This window comes from Lolium rigidum, chromosome 1, assembly GCF_022539505.1.
Source record: "Lolium rigidum isolate FL_2022 chromosome 1, APGP_CSIRO_Lrig_0.1, whole genome shotgun sequence".
Taxonomy (NCBI): domain Eukaryota; kingdom Viridiplantae; phylum Streptophyta; class Magnoliopsida; order Poales; family Poaceae; genus Lolium; species Lolium rigidum.
In genome coordinates, this window is record NC_061508.1 from 160,071,093 (window position 1) to 160,089,809 (window position 18,717).

The 18,717-nt window shown below is 45.3% G+C and overlaps 2 protein-coding genes across 2 annotated transcripts; one reads left to right on the top strand and one right to left on the bottom strand.

The window, feature by feature from the left end:
* Nucleotides 1-575: 575 nt before the first annotated feature.
* Nucleotides 576-3,108, top strand: LOC124683697 (jasmonate O-methyltransferase-like). The gene is made up of 5 exons (XM_047218166.1): nucleotides 576-696; nucleotides 1,399-1,517; nucleotides 1,736-2,122; nucleotides 2,206-2,472; nucleotides 2,555-3,108. Exons 2-5 carry the CDS (start codon nucleotides 1,437-1,439, stop codon nucleotides 2,906-2,908), a joined length of 1,089 nt encoding a protein of 362 aa, XP_047074122.1. The 5' UTR covers nucleotides 576-696; nucleotides 1,399-1,436; the 3' UTR covers nucleotides 2,909-3,108.
* A 5,505-nt stretch (nucleotides 3,109-8,613) lies between these two features.
* LOC124682653 (ABC transporter A family member 8-like) lies at nucleotides 8,614-17,114 on the bottom strand. Its single transcript, XM_047217297.1, has 18 exons — nucleotides 17,025-17,114; nucleotides 15,530-15,911; nucleotides 15,257-15,333; nucleotides 15,028-15,169; nucleotides 14,619-14,738; nucleotides 14,381-14,511; nucleotides 13,224-13,382; nucleotides 12,749-12,911; nucleotides 12,542-12,667; nucleotides 12,379-12,459; nucleotides 11,755-12,116; nucleotides 11,276-11,476; nucleotides 10,866-10,975; nucleotides 10,670-10,754; nucleotides 9,384-9,512; nucleotides 9,203-9,308; nucleotides 9,011-9,099; nucleotides 8,614-8,913 (listed from the first exon to the last, which is right to left on the bottom strand). Exons 1-18 carry the CDS (start codon nucleotides 17,112-17,114, stop codon nucleotides 8,614-8,616), a joined length of 2,853 nt encoding a protein of 950 aa, XP_047073253.1.
* Nucleotides 17,115-18,717: the final 1,603 nt, after the last annotated feature.

Below are 18,717 nucleotides of genomic sequence, written 5' to 3' on the forward strand. Positions count from 1 at the left end.
CACAGGAGGGATCGACCGAGCACTAATTTGGTTTTCAGTTACACTCTGTCTATAAAAGGATGTCAGAGATTTGATGTATCTGCATACTAAAGAGCTAGATACATCTAAATTCAAATACATTTTTAATAGTTTTTTATAGACAGAGGTACTAGTATATATGTTTGGAGTATATCTTTTGGTAAGGAGGAAAAGAGTTTGTGTTACACCTTACACACTTACACACGACCGAAAGGTCAAACAAAGCCCAACAAAATCTACTCCCCCGATGCCTCGGTGTCTCTGTTGCTGCTCCCAGACCTGCTGCAGGCTCGCCGCCGGCGCCGGGCCATCGTCGCCGCCCCTCCCCCCCTCCTCGCCTTTTCTGTGTTGCTGCGCCCAGACCTGCAACCGCCCGCAGACGTGCTCGCCACCGGCCATAGTTGCCGCCCCCCTCCCCTGCGCCAGTCCATCGACCCGGCCTCTGATGTGCGAACCGCCGCGCCGTCCTCTCCTCCTCCGCTGATCCGCGTCGCCTCCCGCCGTGCATCCGTGCAGTCCGCCCCCTCTTCTGACTGCCAGCTGCGCGCATGCGCCACCACGCTTGTGCCCCGTCTCCGCGCCGGAACCTGAACGCAGCACGCCAGGTCGCCAGCAGCTGCTCTCCGCAGCTCCCCCATTCCAGTCCTGCTGCTTGCCAACGGCCGACCAAACCCCAAAGTAATTTCGAATCTACATCCATTTCATTTATCCTTCTGTAAATGAAATCTGCAATTAATCCTTTGTTATCAGTTTCATGGTATATTAGTAGAAGATGAAGGTATTTTATCCACCAGTGCTACCCAACCAATCAGCAACTCCACAATCTGAACGTTTTTTCACAAACTGAAACAGATGCTGGTAGGATCGTCGAAAGAGGAGCTTTAATCTGCAGAGTTTATTTAGGATGCAGACTAGGATCGCCTGATACAAAGTGTGAAGTTCACAAATTGCTAATAGGATCGCCAAAATAGTACTACCTGTTGATACCAAGCGGCAATTTAAGATACAAAGTGAATTTTACATTTTTATTTCATTGCCGGATAAGTGTGCCGTGACACACAAATGAAGAAAAATACATGCAGTTTTGTTAGCTTTACTGTGGCTCTCCTGGCAAAACCACCATCTAAAAACAGGTCGTGCTTGTTTTCGGGGGATATAATACTTTGGAAGGTAGTGCTATGTCCTTATCAAGCTTTGACTCAACCTTTCTCTCTCCCTCTCTCTATTGGCTGGTCCTACAGATTGAAGAAAGGACATTGGCCTTATTATCGGTACCAATAAGCCGCCATAATAGTTATCTTCTTATGATTGACCTACATAAAAGCTCTGAACTTCTAGCCAGTACAGTATTAGCATTGTCTTGTTATCTGGCTTTTGAAGGTGCACGATCGGAAGTTTGGCCTGCTTGAGCAAAATCCATGGCCTCCCAGCATGAGCAGTTGGTGCATATGAACCGAGGACAAGGGAACACAAGCTATGCTTGCAACTCTAGCCTGCAGGTATCTTTTCTCTCTCTTAATCGATTTACTATTGTTGTTTTTCTTTTGCCATGTTCCTCCGTAACTTACTCACCTAATTACTATGTTATTACTTTTTTTGGAAAATATAAACTATAAATAAGGGAAAAAACAAGAATCTGAAACCCGAGAAGGCATATACAATTTCCTGAAGCTAAGATTTAATGAATCTTCTGACGAATGATGAAACTCACTTGCAGAATGTTGAACAGAACAGGATGAGACTCATGATAGAAGAGACCATCTCTGATTTATGCAGCACCAGCAGCTTGTTTCCTAGAAACATGGTGGTTGCAGACCTGGGCTGTTCCTCTGGTCCAAATGCACTCGCTTTAGTGTCCGTAGCCGTTGATGCGATACACAATCAGTGTCTTCATTTCCAGCAGCCACAAGTAGAAGTTTGTGTTCTTCTTAATGATCTTCCTGACAATGACTTCAATGTGGTTGTGAAGAGCTTGGTCGCATTCCAGCAAAGCCACAAGTCAGTTGTTACTGGCGTTGTACCAGGATCATTTTATGGGAGGCTCTTCACCAGTGGATCCTTGCATCTTGTTTGTTCATCCAACAGCTTGCATTGGCTTTCGAAGGTATGAAATTTACACAGCTCGATGGCGCCATTGCATCACTTATCCATTTTTTAACAACAGATTATTTGCGTACGGGACTACAGGCTCCTGAAGAACTTAAGAGGAACCAAATCCCAGCGTATGATATAGATGAGAATGTTAGGAGAGAAAGACGGCCTTTGGTCATTGGAGCTTATGCACGGCAGTTCAGGAAAGATTTTACTCTTTTTCTTGAGATGAGAGCCAAAGAGTTGGCATCAGGAGGCCGGATGGTTGTTTCCCTCGCGGGGAGGCGTTCTGAAGAACTCGCCTCCAAATTCACTCATGCCTGGGAATCCGTGGCTCAGATTTTAAGTGAGATGGTCTCAAAGGTGAGTTTCTTTACTTTAACACTGACATATAGTCCTATATGACTGTGCACTTGACATCTGAAGCTTTTGATTCAATTAACAGGGAGTTATCAACAAAGAACAGTTTGATTCCTTTTACATACCAATATACGGACCTTCCGATGAAGAGTTGAGAGAGATCATTCAATTAGAAGGGTCATTTTCAATCAGAGAGATGCAGGTGCCTGAACCTTCAAGCAGTTCATACAACGTGCTGATCACCCCAAGCAGGATAGCCAATATGCTGAGAGCTGGATTCGAGCCTATAATTGTACAGCATTTTGGGTGGTCTGGAGAGATCATGGATGAATTCGTGAGGACTGCGGAACGGCGCTGGAGCGAAGAGGGCAGCTTGCAACAGGAGATGGCTAGAAACCCGCGAGTAATGTTGGTTGTGTCACTAAAAAAGGTGGTATGACATGGGTTGTTGCTGCATGCTTTTGGGAATGTTTATATGATGGTTATTTGCAGTTCGGTTATAATTTGTTGACAGTAGTGAGATATACTCCCCAACTCAGATCATTCAATGTGATATGCTGTTCAAAACGTTGTAACATGATATGCGGAAGTCAAGTCGCACTAACTTTGACTGAGTTTATTGAGAAAAATATTTATGTCTACAATACATTACGAATATATGCCATATGAAAATATACTTCATGATGAATCTACTAGTATTGATTTGATATTCTAAATGTTAATATATTTTTGTATAAACTTAGTCAAAGTTTACACCGTACTTGTTAAGTCTCTCAGAAACGATTCCTCCAGAAGTCCAGATCAAGCTTGGAGGTCTGCTGTAAGAGTCACCACTAATACAAGGTCCCGATATTCCCGCTCCCCCTCCTCTGGAAAAACCCTAGGCTCCCACCCCCCGCTCCCCCTCCTCCTCCGCCGCCAGAGGTCCCGCCGGGCAAAGCCCGGGCGGTGACGGCGGCGGTGGGGCCTCTCCCTCGCGCGGTGGCGGCTTCCTCTTCCGGCGGCGGCGGTGCGGGATGCGGCGGCGGCGCTCTGGCGGCGAGGTGCTGCAGGAGGCCGGCGACCGGCGCATCTCGGGTCGGCGGAGGTGCTGCTCTCCCCCGCGAGGGAGGCGTCCCCTGCGGCGGCGGCCGGGATCTCAGGGCCCGCCGTGGCTGCAGGCCGGCGCGTGGACGCCTGTAGGCGTCGGCTGCTGGGCACCATGGAGGTGTCGGCGGCCGGCCGGGCGGCGGCGGGCTGGAGCCTCACCCTCCAGTCCCCGTTCTTCGTGCGGTGAGACGGAGGTCAGCACCTCCCTCTCCGACGACGGCAGCGTCGCTTCTCGACGGTGGTGTGGCCAAAAGGCGGCTCCTTGCGGCGCTTCTTCGGCGGGCTTGGGTTTGGCGGCAGGACCGGGGAGAAATCCCTGCGTAAGCTGGCGACGGCGACGCCCGCGGGCGCCGTCACCTCGTTGGAGGCGTCGCCATGGTGTTGCTCGCTCTTACCCGCATCGAACATCGGGGGAAACCTTGATCCGGTCTTCGGATCGGGCGGCGGCGGCACGGCTGTGTCGTTTTCCTTCTTGGAGGCGTCGTCTAGATGGTTCGGGAGTCCTCGGTGCGCCATTTGGAGTCGGTGGTGGCCGCCGCTCAGAGCTTGGGCTTCCGGGGCGCTATGTACACCGTCGGCGGTTCTTCTTCGTGGTCGACGCCTCCCTCGATCTGGTTCAACCCCGCCGTTCACTCGCTGTTCCTGGGCACTTTTGGGTGGGCGGTGCGTTGGCTTGTGCCATCTTGAAGTTGGAGTTGGCTTCCCGGAGTTCCTTCTTCGGTCGTGACGCGGCCCAGTAGCTTAGTGTTTCGTCTCCTCTGGACGGTGCAAGGCGAGTTTGTCGTTCGGCTGGTGTGGGTTGTGGTGTAATCCGTGTGGCGTCGTGTTTGTATCGGGTTGCCTTTGTTGGCGTTGTCGGCCGTCTTGGCCTCTTCTTCTATGAAACTTGATGCACCTTCCAGGGTGTATCCTTGAAAAAAGAGTCACCACTAATTGTTGTGTTAAGCACGGTGGACATTGGTGGCTGCGTCTACTGACAAGCGTCAATTCTTTGTTCGAAATGGAGGCTATACCCTGCATCGATCGATGCTCAATAGAGAACTAAGAGAAGGTCATGGATTGGTCGTGTCTACCTGTCAGCGATGAACTGTAGTAAAACCATCCACTTTGTGTGAGAAAAAAAAAAGGTTCAAAGAGGCTTAGGGCATCTCCAGCGGAACGAAAGAGTCGACACGGACGCTGCACGGTCAGCTCGCGCGTCCGCCTGGCTGGTATCTGGGTCCACCGGGCAGTGACAAGCAAACAATTTTTTATTAATATTTGTTAGTTAAAAAGGACCATCTTTCGAGGGTAAAGATGGTTAGACGAGTTAACCTAAACTACGACAGTTGTACCTACTCGTTGTTGTGTGGCATACTATGGTCAGGTTACTCGTAGTCACATGGCCTACTAGCCGCCAACGCATGGCCTACTAGCCGCCAACGCATGGCCTACTAGCCGCCAGCATTCCCTAACGGCCCATGCAGGCGGCGAAGGTCTCCCAGCGGCTCATGGAGGTAGACGCGTCCTCCAGCCGGCGTGTGTGGGGCCCCGAACTAGCTGTGCGAAACGCCTGTTATGCATACACATTCATGATCCCATGATCAGTGTGTCGTGAAGGCATAACCGAACTGGTATCAAATACATTATCCATTACAGTACAGAATAAAAAGATTACAATGGTCACATGGCCAAGTACTTATATAAAGCCTCAATGGCAGGAGATCAACAACCACACAGCGGAAATTCTTCAGACGAAAACGTTTGCAAGGCCCAAGTCATGTCATAACCCTACAGGCAACTGACTTGAAAGATTTACCTAGCTCACATAAACGTCGTCAACTCCTTCTTCATCTGTCGAACTCCACCAAGTCTGGCCAAGTAAATAGCCAGTAACAAAGCCATGAGTATATTATGAATTGTACTCGCAAACCACATTAGAAAGAAGTAAATGATATGCATATTTGGTAGTAGCAAGGACATGCACTATTCTAGGGTTACAAGAAGTGAGAGATTGATTCTCTCGAGAGTATGGCATCTCTATATCTTTGTTGAAATCCTTTTTGAAAACAAGTTTTCATTTGAAGACTAATAGGTAAGGGTGACCCATTTTCCTTCCGGCCATCTTAGTATTACCAAAACAACACTGCCAACTTTCCTCCATACCCCCAGGTACAATTCCACCTGTCCCACTGGTTTCCATTTCCGACCCTATTTGGAAAACACTTTATAAAACAAAACTCTCTTTGATATTCAGCACTTCATTTTCCACGTCGATAACCGCGGACATGGCTATTCGAATAGATTTACACTCAGGTTGTACACTTTACCCACACGAATCCGATAAATCCACCGGGATCATCCCTGGTTCACCAAGCGTCCTCTAGCTCCTGGATCTCCCGGTCCACCCGCGGCTTCTCCCACCGCCTCGCCGCCACCGCCTCCTCGTTTGTTGTTTGGTGGACCTCCGCCGGGGCCGACATCTTGTATGACTGCCTCATGGCGAGTGCTTGGGAGCGCGCTTGCTCCTCCCCCGCCAGGGCCTGATGACAATCGGTGTCCCGCGGGAGGGTCTCGAACGATGCGACCAACGCCCGCTGCTCCTATGTCACGCCGACGGCCTCCTCTTCGCCGAAGTCGTCGAGGTCATCATCGTCATGGAGGTAGATGATGTCTATGGGCTAGGGCACACAGGGCGTCCTAAGACCCCACTACCCCCGAGTTGCGCCCTCGGCGAACATGGCATTGGACGCCTCGATTTTGGGAGTGGTCGCCGACAGAGGCTGGCTGTGGAGCGAGTCGAGGGAGGCCCGCTCGCCCTCCAAGGCGACGGCCACGCCCCCCCGCCGCCTCCCCCATGCTCCCCCGGTCGGGACCATAGAGCTCGTCCTCGCGGACGGACACGGCGGTCTCTTCTGCCTAGAAGCGTGTGGATATGCACTCTTTCTGGATCTTCTGGATTGCGAGCATGAGCCAAGACGGTTATGCGCCTCCAGGTGTTTTCATGGTCAGCCATGGCTTGTAGATAGGGATTACCATAGCCATCGCATCTGTGGCCATTATGTAGGCACGGTCGAGCGGGAACCGGCGTTTGGTTTCCGAGCGTGCCAAACGCTTGGTTCGAGCGGGAATCGACAACTCTCACATGTGAACCGGTAATCGCCAACGGAGAGACTCGACGGGATGAGCTTGACAGTCATTTTTTCTTGCGGCGAACCGTTGGGGACAGCCCAAACGCAAACGGCCACATGGACCTTTTCACACGTTTTCCGTGTCCATGGCCCGACCCAAACGGATGTAGGAATTCAATTTTAATGACTGAAATGCATCGAGCCCATTGGAGATACGTATGCATAGTAGAGCATGATGGGTCCTATATATAATAGAGCCATACAATAAGAAGCGAACCAAAACATTGGATCGGTTCAAAGCCTTGATAAAAGACACAAGGAAAGAAGCAGCCAATGATATGTAGGGCTCCTTTGATTTATAGTATAGAAAAAATATAAAAATAGAAAAAATATAGGATTAGGATGTCATGCTTATAGAGCGATGAAGTTTGTTTAATTGTAGCAAAATAAATTTTTCATAAGGTATGACTTAATGTTTTCTTTTTCTATAAGATTTGCACTATAAGATTTTTATAAGATCAATTCCTACAGGATATGTTCCTATGAATCAAACAATTTATGTAGAAAATTTTCCTATAAAATCCAAATCCTGCACTATTCCTGTATAATTTCTATGAATTAAAGGAGCCGGTATACTCTAGAAGAAACATAAAGGGAAATGTGTATTTTCCACCTCTACATTTACTGTGAGAAGTAGTTCAACACAACTATACATCTTTCTTGAAATAGGCATTCGCCCCACTTTATAAAATAAAAGCAACCACACCAGACAACCATTCGAAAAAATTAAAATGGTGGAGCAACAACATTGACATGACAGGAAGAGTAAAACGATACAAGGGAAGATCACAACGGAGAGACGACATGTAGAACCGCAACCGACACGCCCTCCGACGTTGTCCCACTGCGCTACAAGCGCCACAGGTCGTTGAGTATCAAGGCAACACCTTCAAGAAGGGGTGCGACCCCAACATGCCGCAGCTGCCCGGACCAGCGAACTGGCCACCTCGATGCCCTACAAGTAGGAATGGCGACACCCGCAGGTGCCACCGCGTCGGTGCCGGACACGCTGGTAAGGATTTCTCCCGAACCACATCAAACGACAACCCCAACCGACCGCGACACAAGAGCACTCTGAGGTCACACATGTAGATGGTGGCGGTACGGTCCCAGCAGGGCAACAGACCGGATGGGGGCCCAAAGGCTCGTAAAGCAGTCACCTGATCTAGCCCGCCTGGACAATATCTGGCCCGCAAGCCCACCGTGGCCGCCACCTCCACCGCGTCGGAGATCGGCCACCTTGCACCAACAACCACCACGCACGACCCCTCACCGCTGACCTTTGCCACCCACAAGCTTGCGCATCAACAGGCGTAGGAACCCCGCGCCTCCGCTCAGTTGCCGACACCGCGAGGATGTCGCAGACACGCCGCCGCCGGCAGATCCGGGCCCACCTGGCCTAGATCCGCACTGCAAGAGCCACTCCGCCGACCTCCAAGCAGCACCAGCCGCTAGCTCCACCCCTCCTTCTCGACCAGGAGCCGACGAACGACGCCGCCAGCACGCTGTCAGGAGCATCCACCACCACCGCGCCGCCACCTCTGCCAACCACACGCGGCCGACCGCGGCCCAAGCCGCCCACGCCCCATGCCGCCGAGAAGCAAGCGCACACCGCCACTGTGCAGCCCGTCGCGCCGCGTGAGGACGAGGAATCCCCGCCGCTGCCGCCTACCGGGCTTTGCCCGGCGGCGCCCTCTGGCAGCGGCGAGGGAGGGGGAGGGAGGGAAGGAAGATACACAATTGTACATCCAAGGTGTATGCTTTATATGTTGCCATGTGACAGAGCTCAATTGTAAATTTAATTTGGAACAAACAAAGGAAAACTCGTAGACTTTACAGTATGCAAGAGAGCATCGCAAAGGGGTAGGTGCGGCACACGGCCACACTAGGAGAGTTCGTCGCTCGACCGTCTCGCCGTGGCAACTTTAACGAACACATCTTCCATGGTGGTGTCAGCGAGGCCCCATGCTTGGACTTCCGCTTTCTTCTTCAAATTTTCCATGGCCCTGAACACGTCTGCAATCCTCACCTCTTGCTTCGGCAGCTCGTGTTTCTGCGTTCCAGACAAATGGTACACCTTCCTTGCGCGTGGCGAGAGTTCTAGCACCAATTTCTGAACCACTCGTTCGAACTCCGACGATGTCGTGATTGTTAGCACATAGTACCCTCCGTATCTGGCGATGAGCTGCCATAGAAAATTTCCAGTACGTCAACAAACAACGCTGTCACGAATCACAACTTATTTTGAATTGCCAACCGCTTATATCGTAAGATGAGTGTACCTCTTTCGGGCTTCCTATGCACTGGAGCCTGCCGTCTACCATGATACATAACCGATCGCAAAGGACTTCGGCTTCTTCCATGGAATGGGCTGCAAAGATGCCAAAACGAAGCAGTTGATTAATACTACCATGGAAGAGGAAACTAAGACCAAGGACAAGTGACCGAACGGTTGGATATATGTTGAAGATTACTAGTAAGAATGATTGCTCTATCTTGCTTTGCTTGCTTCACAGCACACCAGAGACTCTTCCTTGAAGCAGGATCTAGTCCAGTACTAGGTTCATCCATGTAGACGACCTGGGAAGCATTTACGAGAACGTAAGCAGTGTATAATTTCGTAGAGAAACGGAAAAGTATTGCCGTATGCTATACTTTAGCATCTCCAATCAGCGAGATGGCGACACTAAGACGCCTCTGCATGCCGCCACTGTACGTCCTCACTTGTTTATCAGGAGCACCACCATGCAGTAAATTTACACTCCTCAATGATTCTTCAACAGCCTACAAATCATCACCATTTCAGTATATTAATTTCCATCCTTCTTCAACTCTATAGGACAGTTCAATGAAACGAGAATACTCCAGGTTCAGAATCTCGGCGGTTCCATGAATTAGACGATACTACCTCGTTTCAAAGAATAAGGCGCACGCGTATTCCAAGATGAACTTTGACCGTATAAATTAAGCAACAAAATATTGATTATATTATATAGAATTAGTATCGTTCAGTTCATATTGAAGAGAATTGTTTAATGATACTAATTTCATACAAACAATTTTTATCTATTTGAAGTAATTCTTGATCAAACAAAAAGCTCGTAAAACGATGACGCCTTATTCCTTAAAACGGAGGTAGTACTACGAGATGGTATCCAACCCCCATGATATCGTGTGCCATACTACGAGACAGTATCTAACCTCCATGGGGGAAATTTGTGAAGAAAATTACACGATCGAAAGGAAACAAGAGATATAACTTTGCAATGAAACTTGATAATAGGTTGGCTTCGAGTCCCAAGGTGAATTAAGTACTTAAATACTAGGCCTTCCATTTTTTTGGCGAGGTGGGAATAAGAAATTGAGTTCATAGGGTGAAACAATGTAAACAAATTAGTCATTCATGTACAATGGCTTTGAAGTATACGGGCCTCAATAAATTTTTATGGTTTCATAATTAGTTATGCACATATCATGCATCTAATGTCAGCATATATTCAACGTAGTATATATGCTTCATTTACATGATCAGCCTTTATGAAGGACGTATAATATACTAGAAATTCAAATTAATAAATGAATTTGAGGTACTTATTCAAAGCTTATATCTTAAAATCACATTATCATGATACGACGATACAATTCTGCGATTGTGATACTAAAACCCAATAATAGGAGTAGCGATCAAATATATCAGACAATAGATCCTAATGGACACGAGGGTGGGGGTATAATAAAGTGTCAACACTAGAGGGGGTGATCTATAAATTCAAATCATATCCTAGCAAGTGAGTTTGATGATACTAAACGTAATTTTAAACCCATGTACTTGATCTAGAACATATGCTGATTTATCCTTCAAATTTTGTTATTGCATCATGAAATTAGAGAACCTATATAGTTTTTTTTATATGAGAAATGATATAGTTGATGCAACTTACAAGGTCCAAACTAGAACCATTGAGGTTCTTTAGTCGGCCATAAAACTGGAGATGTTCTCTGCCAGTCAGCATTTCCCAGAGCATACTACATTCCAACATAGACAAAGAAAAGAGGAAATCAGGTGGCCTATGAATGATTATTATTCCAAATCAAATACATTAATATAAATATTTTTCGCAAACAGGTCCATCTTACTCATTTTGTGGACAAACACCCATGTTATTATATATGTTCTCCATGTCAGTCTGTATGTTGAAATCTTCGACAAATGCATTTCCCGACGTTGGCTTTGTAAGCCCAATCATCTGTCAAATACCAGTAGGAAGAATGAATATAAAAAGAAGAACACTTTTTTTGGAACATTGAAAATAATTCCATTGGTGATTTGTTAACTATCATTGAACATGGTTGTATTGTCCTGGAATATATATCCATTGGCAACTAACAAATAATGTTATGATAAATAAAGGATTAACAAAATTATCATTAATTTCTTTGAGAAAAAATAAAAAAGAGTTCGGATATTAAGGATATTAGAATATTATGTATACACATTTAACTTAATTTGGACACAATGTATTATTTAAGTGGACCCAATATCAAACCATGCTAATGAAAGAGCTCTTGCCAGCTCCGTTGGGACCAAGAATGCCCAAACATTCTCCATAAGGCAAAGCAAGTGATACGCCTCGTACTGCAAACTTGTCTGGGTTACCATCCTTTCCATGATATAATTTCTTGAGATCATCACACACAATAGCGTATCCACTACTCCGTTGTTGTAGTATTTGATCAACAACCTCTCTCTGTAATTCAACAATATCATAGTATTGGTCAGCACAAAACAAGTACCGATGACATTGGATATATATGCATACTTATGTTTTTACATAAAAAATAATATGGTCACCAAGACATTATTATGATTTTTTTGGATGGACAACAAAGGTAATTATTTATAGTAATTTCGTAGAGAAACCTCATTTTTCTAGGCATGGGGTGAGTATCGATGAACATACAACAATGTTTGGTGGTAAAAATTCAATATGTGCTGGAGTGATGAAATATACTATAAGGAACTTACTTCTTTTATGATGTCTATCATTTCCAATTCAACGTGAATATCCTCATTGACTATTGCGTTAGCATTTATTCTTCTTGAGGTGGCTTTCTTATTTAGGACACACTTGATCATGGAAAGGGGACTAGACTTGTGTCCAGCTGAAGAAGCATGGTCAAAATAATATGCAATAGGAAGCAAAACCAACCACTCTAGGACAATAATAATAAGCACATCTTTCATTCCATTGTTTCTATCATTTAGATCACCCCATCTCATGCCAGGATATCCTGTTGCTGAAGCCCTAATGGCATATTGACCAAGCTCATATAGTCCCCGATATAATGAAAATGCAGGAATTATTTCGAGAACAGTAATCCAATGTCCTGCAGAAGGACAAGAGGGAAATATCATGAAGCAGGTCGTGCAGATTTTCAAAAATAAATCCTAAAACTGTAAGAAATTATTAGAAGCAGGAAAGGAAATATTCCAATATTATGCATTACTTTTGTAATTAGAAATAATGCTACTTCCATTCTCACATTGTTTCATCTATAATTAAATTATGAAAACAAATGATACTAATGTTATTTAAACATTGAAAAAATAGAAATGGAAGTATTTGTTTGAAATTAATAATCAACTTACTTGGAAATTCTCCTTCAATAAAATTGTGTATAAGAGCTCCTGCCATGAACCCTGACCCAAAGATGTACACGTAGGCAATTGCTGTATAAATAAGACAACAATCAAGAAATACCACATATCTTGCACTACTGAGCGAAGTTAAAAATGACACAATTTGGAATACCTTGAGCAGTGTTAACTTTTGTAAATAATGTTGCAGCTAGGAAGGATAGTACGATCTGAAGATTAATGAAGCTAAAGAAGAAAACAAATTGGATACTATAATCATTCATCTTGAAAAAGTTTAAACCTGCAAAGTAATAACTTAACTAAATTAACGACTTGAATTTATATATAATTTGAAGATAAACATTGTTGGATAGCTTGCTACCTATAAGGGATCCAAAAAGGACAAACATAACAAGATACAATGTAGACAAAATAAGGAAGTATGAATAGTTGATAATCCAGTAAGGGCCATCCCCGAGCCCATGCATTTTCATCATTGTTCGCAACTTGTGTTGCTTTTCGTAGACAAGATATGTCAGCATAACCTGCATTACAATGTAAGAGGTTTAAACATGGTAATCATGCATCCTCCATAGAAATATGGTCATCACTTGATACCAAATAGAACCATCAACATTAATGAATCCCCTTTTATGGTGATGGAGGTTTGTGTTGGGAGGGGGGAATGGATATTTAAAGTACCATTGAACACGTCCCAGGTATTCAATAAATAATTTGCTTATTCCTATTACTACACAACCATCAAAATGCCAAGTGATACAGTATTTATTAGCATTTGTATTTTTATATTTAAAACTAACAATTATGAAGTGTTAGCACAAACATGCATAACTTACCGGGAACAACAATGCAACAACCCATTCAAAAAAGAGAGGGCCAACAGCAGTAGAAAATTCAAAACCTTGGCGAGTCGAATGCTTAGGCATTTCTTTTATGAACTTGAGCAACATTTCTGCACCTGGGCCTAGTAGAAATTGCAGATAGGCATTGGAGACCTACACATATGCCAATTGATATGTGATTGGGAAAATGAGTAGTATAACTTCCTAATGTGTTGGAGTTAGAGCAATATTTTTGTAGAAGTAGAAGTACCGTAATAATTTTATGATGATTTTTTAATTAAAAATGTATTAAATTTAGAAAATTATTATACATAAAATAGTACATCAAAACTGATTTGGTCTTGGAAGAGAAAAAATTATTGAATAGAGTTATGTGACGGTTTTAACCCAGTTTTTTGCTAACTAACCGGGCAATTGCATTCCTTTTTATTAAGCGGGTGAGGTGAAACTTTTGGCCTCCACTTAAAAAATCTATTTCATTAGAATAATAAATAGTGTACATTTGATACGCTTATGTCGAGCTGTTAGAGATAATGTTATTGAAAGGACTAGTGCTGGTTAGCCATCTAGCTTGACAATTTGTCCTAGTTAAAACAAATTGGGTCAACTAATCCAGTATCGTGTTTTGCATGACCATCAGTATGCAGCAATCATCTTAGGTTACAATTACGAATTATTGAGAGCATTATGGTTCATATGTCATGGTACGATAATGACCATGCGAGCTCACTCGCTATCTGTGATGTTCAGTTGCACTCACTATATTCACCATCATAAATAGTTTCCACTTTTTGCTCTTCCCTCACAACATAATAATCAGCTGTATACTCTGCAGGTCAAAGAACATTAGTACTGTACAATGTGCATAATAGTTTTTAAAATTTATTGCACGATAACTATCTAAAATGATAGATCTTAATATAGTCCATGCATGGATCCTAACGCAGTCTGGAGGGCCCCAGATAGAGGGTGCACCCTTTTGGGAGTTCAGAGACTTCTTTTGCTATGATGTTTGGTGTGAATTTGTTTTTGTAGATCAAAGAGTTTACGATCTTAAAATATTTGTATTACTCAATCTTTTTAGCAGGTTCATAGATAAGAGGATCAATAATAGAACTTAATTTCATATGAACGAAGTTAGTGGCACCCACCACGTTCAATGAGCGTGAAACTCGCCGAAGTCCAAATGGCAATGTTGGAATGAAGGAGTTATTCTGATAGGAAGAATTATATAGAGCTAGCACATTCAGAAACTTCTCGTTTGATTCCTGAAAATCATAGCCTACAATAACAGAGGTCGTAAGAGTTTGTCATGTATACAAATACAATACCATCATGTAATGTAATGAAAGAAAATATTGTAGGCATAGAGAAGGAAAGGTGGCATACCCATTGTAATTTCATATATCCCTTCTCCTTTTTTTCCCTTTCGGTAACCCTGAAAGGTTTCTTCATTTATTGTTGTTGAACTATTCCGCCACAATGGCAAACCTTGAACACATTTTATCTCTGTAACAATTAAATAAGCATCATAACTAACCTAGCAGTTCAACAAGAGATGGTGTATAAATGGTAAGGCACGGAGTATTGTTAGACTGATGGTTCATTAATAAAATAGCTTGGCTGCCAGGATATATCTCATCTGCGTAGCTATATATGATACTCCTTCTGTCCCGAATTAGATGTCAAATATTTATCTAGATTGGCATGTATCCATATATTAAAACACGTCTAGATACATGCACATCTAGACAAATATGCGACAAATAATTCGGGATAGAGGCAGTACGAATTGTACCTTTCTGATCATCGGTAGCATCAACAGTAATGAGGATATCTGAATCACTGGATTTACACTGAGGTCTAATGACATATATGGGTTGATCAGAGACAAAAGCAGGTTCAATAAAGCCAGTAGAAGCACCCCGCACATCTGTTCCCTGGATTTTGCATGATCACAAAACAAGCTTCTTCTGAGTTCTATCATGTAAGAAGCATGCGTAGGAATAGTGGTTAGTCTCACTTACAAGGAGAAGATTAGATACGCTCGCAAGATGAGAAAGATTTGAAAGTGTTGAGCTTGTGAACAAGTTCTTCATGATAGCTGCCAAAGAAACATGCAAAGTATATGGATTAAAGAATATACATATGGTGAATGCAGAGTTTTCTATATCAGTATATGACCCTTAACTAGAAACAATGAATATTTGGTATAAGTAGCACACATATTTTCTTATTATACAAAACACCTTACGTGAATTTATAGGGGACTAAAAGAATGTATGATTCCGATAGCTTACCATTAGATACGGTTTCGTTTGCTCCCGTGAAGGGTACAATAGCTGGGCAGGACTCTGATTTTCTGCATGATGCATCTGGTAAGCCTGTGAACACACTGGAGGGATCGTGAACAGCACGATACTCGGGGCGCGGTAATTGCAATAGAGCAGGCCATTCAGTAGGATTTTGTATGGGGCAACTTCTAGCCTGATCCACTGTGGAGTACTGGATTCCGCATACATTTTGGCAAGCACCAGTGCCGTTGGCATCAACACACTTACAACCACACCTGAACCTTGGCTGATCTAGCAAATTGTTGATGACACGTTGAAGGACACTAAGTAGCAGGCATAGAAATATTGGGATTAAGATTAGCCGAATGGTCGCCTTCCCGTTACGTTTCTGCAAGATGATAAAACATGGGTTTGACACCTTCTCAGCTTCACACAGACAAGTAGGCAACAGTATACAACTACAGAAACTGATGGAAATCAACAAATTTAAATCCTTGGGTGCCGTAAGGGAACATAAAAATAGTAACACCAGATACATAAGCCCCTTTTCGAAAAAAGGGGGCTGCGCAGCAGGGACGCCACCTGGGTAACCCAATGCAGAACAGGGTACCCCTCGCCCTACTCCCTCCACCTTCGGACATGCAGCGCCGCCATAGAGCTCCAGATGAATTTTTGGTTCAAGAGCCATGGAAACATGCCGCAGAAATTACAGGAAGAAAACCACGTAGTGTATCTTGAACTGGACAAAGATTTTAAGCCCATCGAAACATGAACGCCCGGTTACACGGCAGCATCTCAATACGCGAACCTGACCTTCTGAACGGCGTTTCATGCTATGTGCTCACAGCCCACAAGCATTATTGGCACTTCGTCACGTACGAAAGAACGCTGTCTGCTGCCGACAGAGGCCCTTTCGCATGCTTACTGCAACTGCTGAAACTTGACAACGATCTAGCGCAATTCTTTCGCATGATTCCGGGCTGAACCTAAGTTCTTGGATGAATGCCTGATTACAGAGTCGCTATTCATGACCCGATAACAGAGGAATGCAGAAGATACTGCGGCCTGTTGTTGATTGCGTGAGTTCGGGCTAGCCGGCTAGGTACAAGCTAGAGAAGTCAATGAAGGAAAAACACGCCCGGTGTTGATGATCAACCTTGTCAGAACAAAATAGAATGAGGTGGTTTGGCGTTTCGTGGTTCCGACTTGTACTGAGCGCTTGATTGCTCGCGGTTCTAACAGATTTTCTGGGTGATCAATAAAGTTTTCTTCGGCCCAGAAGAAAAATCAAATACAGCTGAAATTCTAAATTGTTACTACCAGACCAGCAAATAAAACCAAATTTATGTACTATATCCACCTTGCCGCAGTATAGCAAATGATCCCTCCCACCGTTAGGTCCATCTTTATCTTACGAAATCAGATAATGAGATAACCAGACACGCGGACAAAATCCCAGTTAATTTCTACCCCCAAACGGAAGAATGGGAGTGGATCATACCTGGAAGATGAGATTTTTTCGCAGGAGAGCATTGGTCTGCGTCGCGAAGCTCGGTGGCCTTGACGCCGCAGCTGCCGCCGAGGCCTCCATTAGGCAAGGCGAATCTTCTCCGTCTCTATCTCTGACCCACGTTTCGAATTGGTGGAGTTGGAGTCTTGCAACTGCAAGGAAAAACCTTATTAATTAGCCGTTGAGATCTCGAGATCGGAACTTATGAAGGCAACCGCAGAAGAGATGCTTCCCGCCACATGTCTCGGTGACTTTCAACTCAGTCTGCCTTTTTTTTTTCTTCTTCGAAAGACACTACATATTTAGGCACATCTACACCCTACCTTATGAGTACCTTCTAGACACTGAGTGTAAAAAATTAATCTGATGGGTACCTAGCCGCCGCCTCCTCCTCTCCCGCCCCCCTCCCGGGCGGCGGCGGAGGATCTACCCGCCCCGCTCCGAGCAGCCGCCCCCGGACCGCCGCACCTCAGCCGCCGCTGCTACCGGCCTCGGCCCGGCCCCGGCTCCGGCCCCGGCCTCGGCCGCGGCGGCGGTGGCGGCGCCCCTTCCGTCGAACGACGAAGGGGAGGAGAGGGTTTCCACGGTGGCGTTCCATGGGAGGTGATGAAGCGTCGGTGGAGGAAGCCGGGCGGCACGGCTACTTGGCCGGGGCCTGATGCTCTCCGTCGGTAGCCATGGAGGATTCGGTGGAGTGGTGGCGGCCTCCGCCCCCGGTGACGGTTCAGCGGTGGTACGCATGATCCGCGCCGCCGTCTTCTTCCCTGGTGATCCGACATGAGGGACTGGCGGCGTGGGGGCTGCTGGTCTTACTTTGTTTTTGGTGATGGTCCTCGGGTTTCTCGCAAGAGAAGATGAAGATCTACCGGAGGTCAGTTTGCTTTGATCTAGCTGGAGAGATGAGTTCCGGAAAGCTCCGCTAGCGAATGGAACAGTGCATATTTTGCCTGCAGTTTGCTGGATCGGGTGGTATTCGGTCGCGCACACCCATATTTTTATTCCGACCTTTTGGTTCCGGAGGGAGCGCCGCGAAGCTATATTCTGTGTTGACATCAGGTGACTTTTTGGTCCATGGTGAAGTCAGAAGAAGGAATATCATGAAGGCTGGATTGGTGGACTGGCTAAAGGAGGTTCGAGTCAACGTGATGCTGAGGGATCTGCTTGGCGTTCTGGGCTTGCAGCAGTGGTATGCATGTGGGGGCGGCAGCACAGGGGAAGTTCGGAGTCTTACCTCTCAGGGTGAAAACCCAAGGTCTGGCCTTAACTGGTTGTGCCTGGCAATGTTCTTGTTGGAGGCATTGTTTTGAGAGTGGGGACTATCTTCAGGGTGAAATCCTAAGACCTTTGGTCGGGCGACGACGGCGCTGGTGCACTGTTTCCTTCTTGGAGGCGTCGCTTTTGGAGAGTCTTCAGGTATTGTCATGGTGGTGGTTGTATTGTTGTTGTTAGGTCTAGAAGGCTGTGGCGGGACTTTTATTTCTTAGTTGTCTTTACTCTTTTTCGGCTGTGTGCATCCGTACTGCCATTAGGGTGGGGCGTTGTTGCAGAGACTGGGTGTAATTGGTATCTTTTGATATTAATATATTCCCTTTATCGAAAAAAGAATAACAAAGTCACGACATGCGTCTTACGAGACACCAAAGTGTTAAACCTGGGATTTGATTTGGTGGACATTTTTTAAATG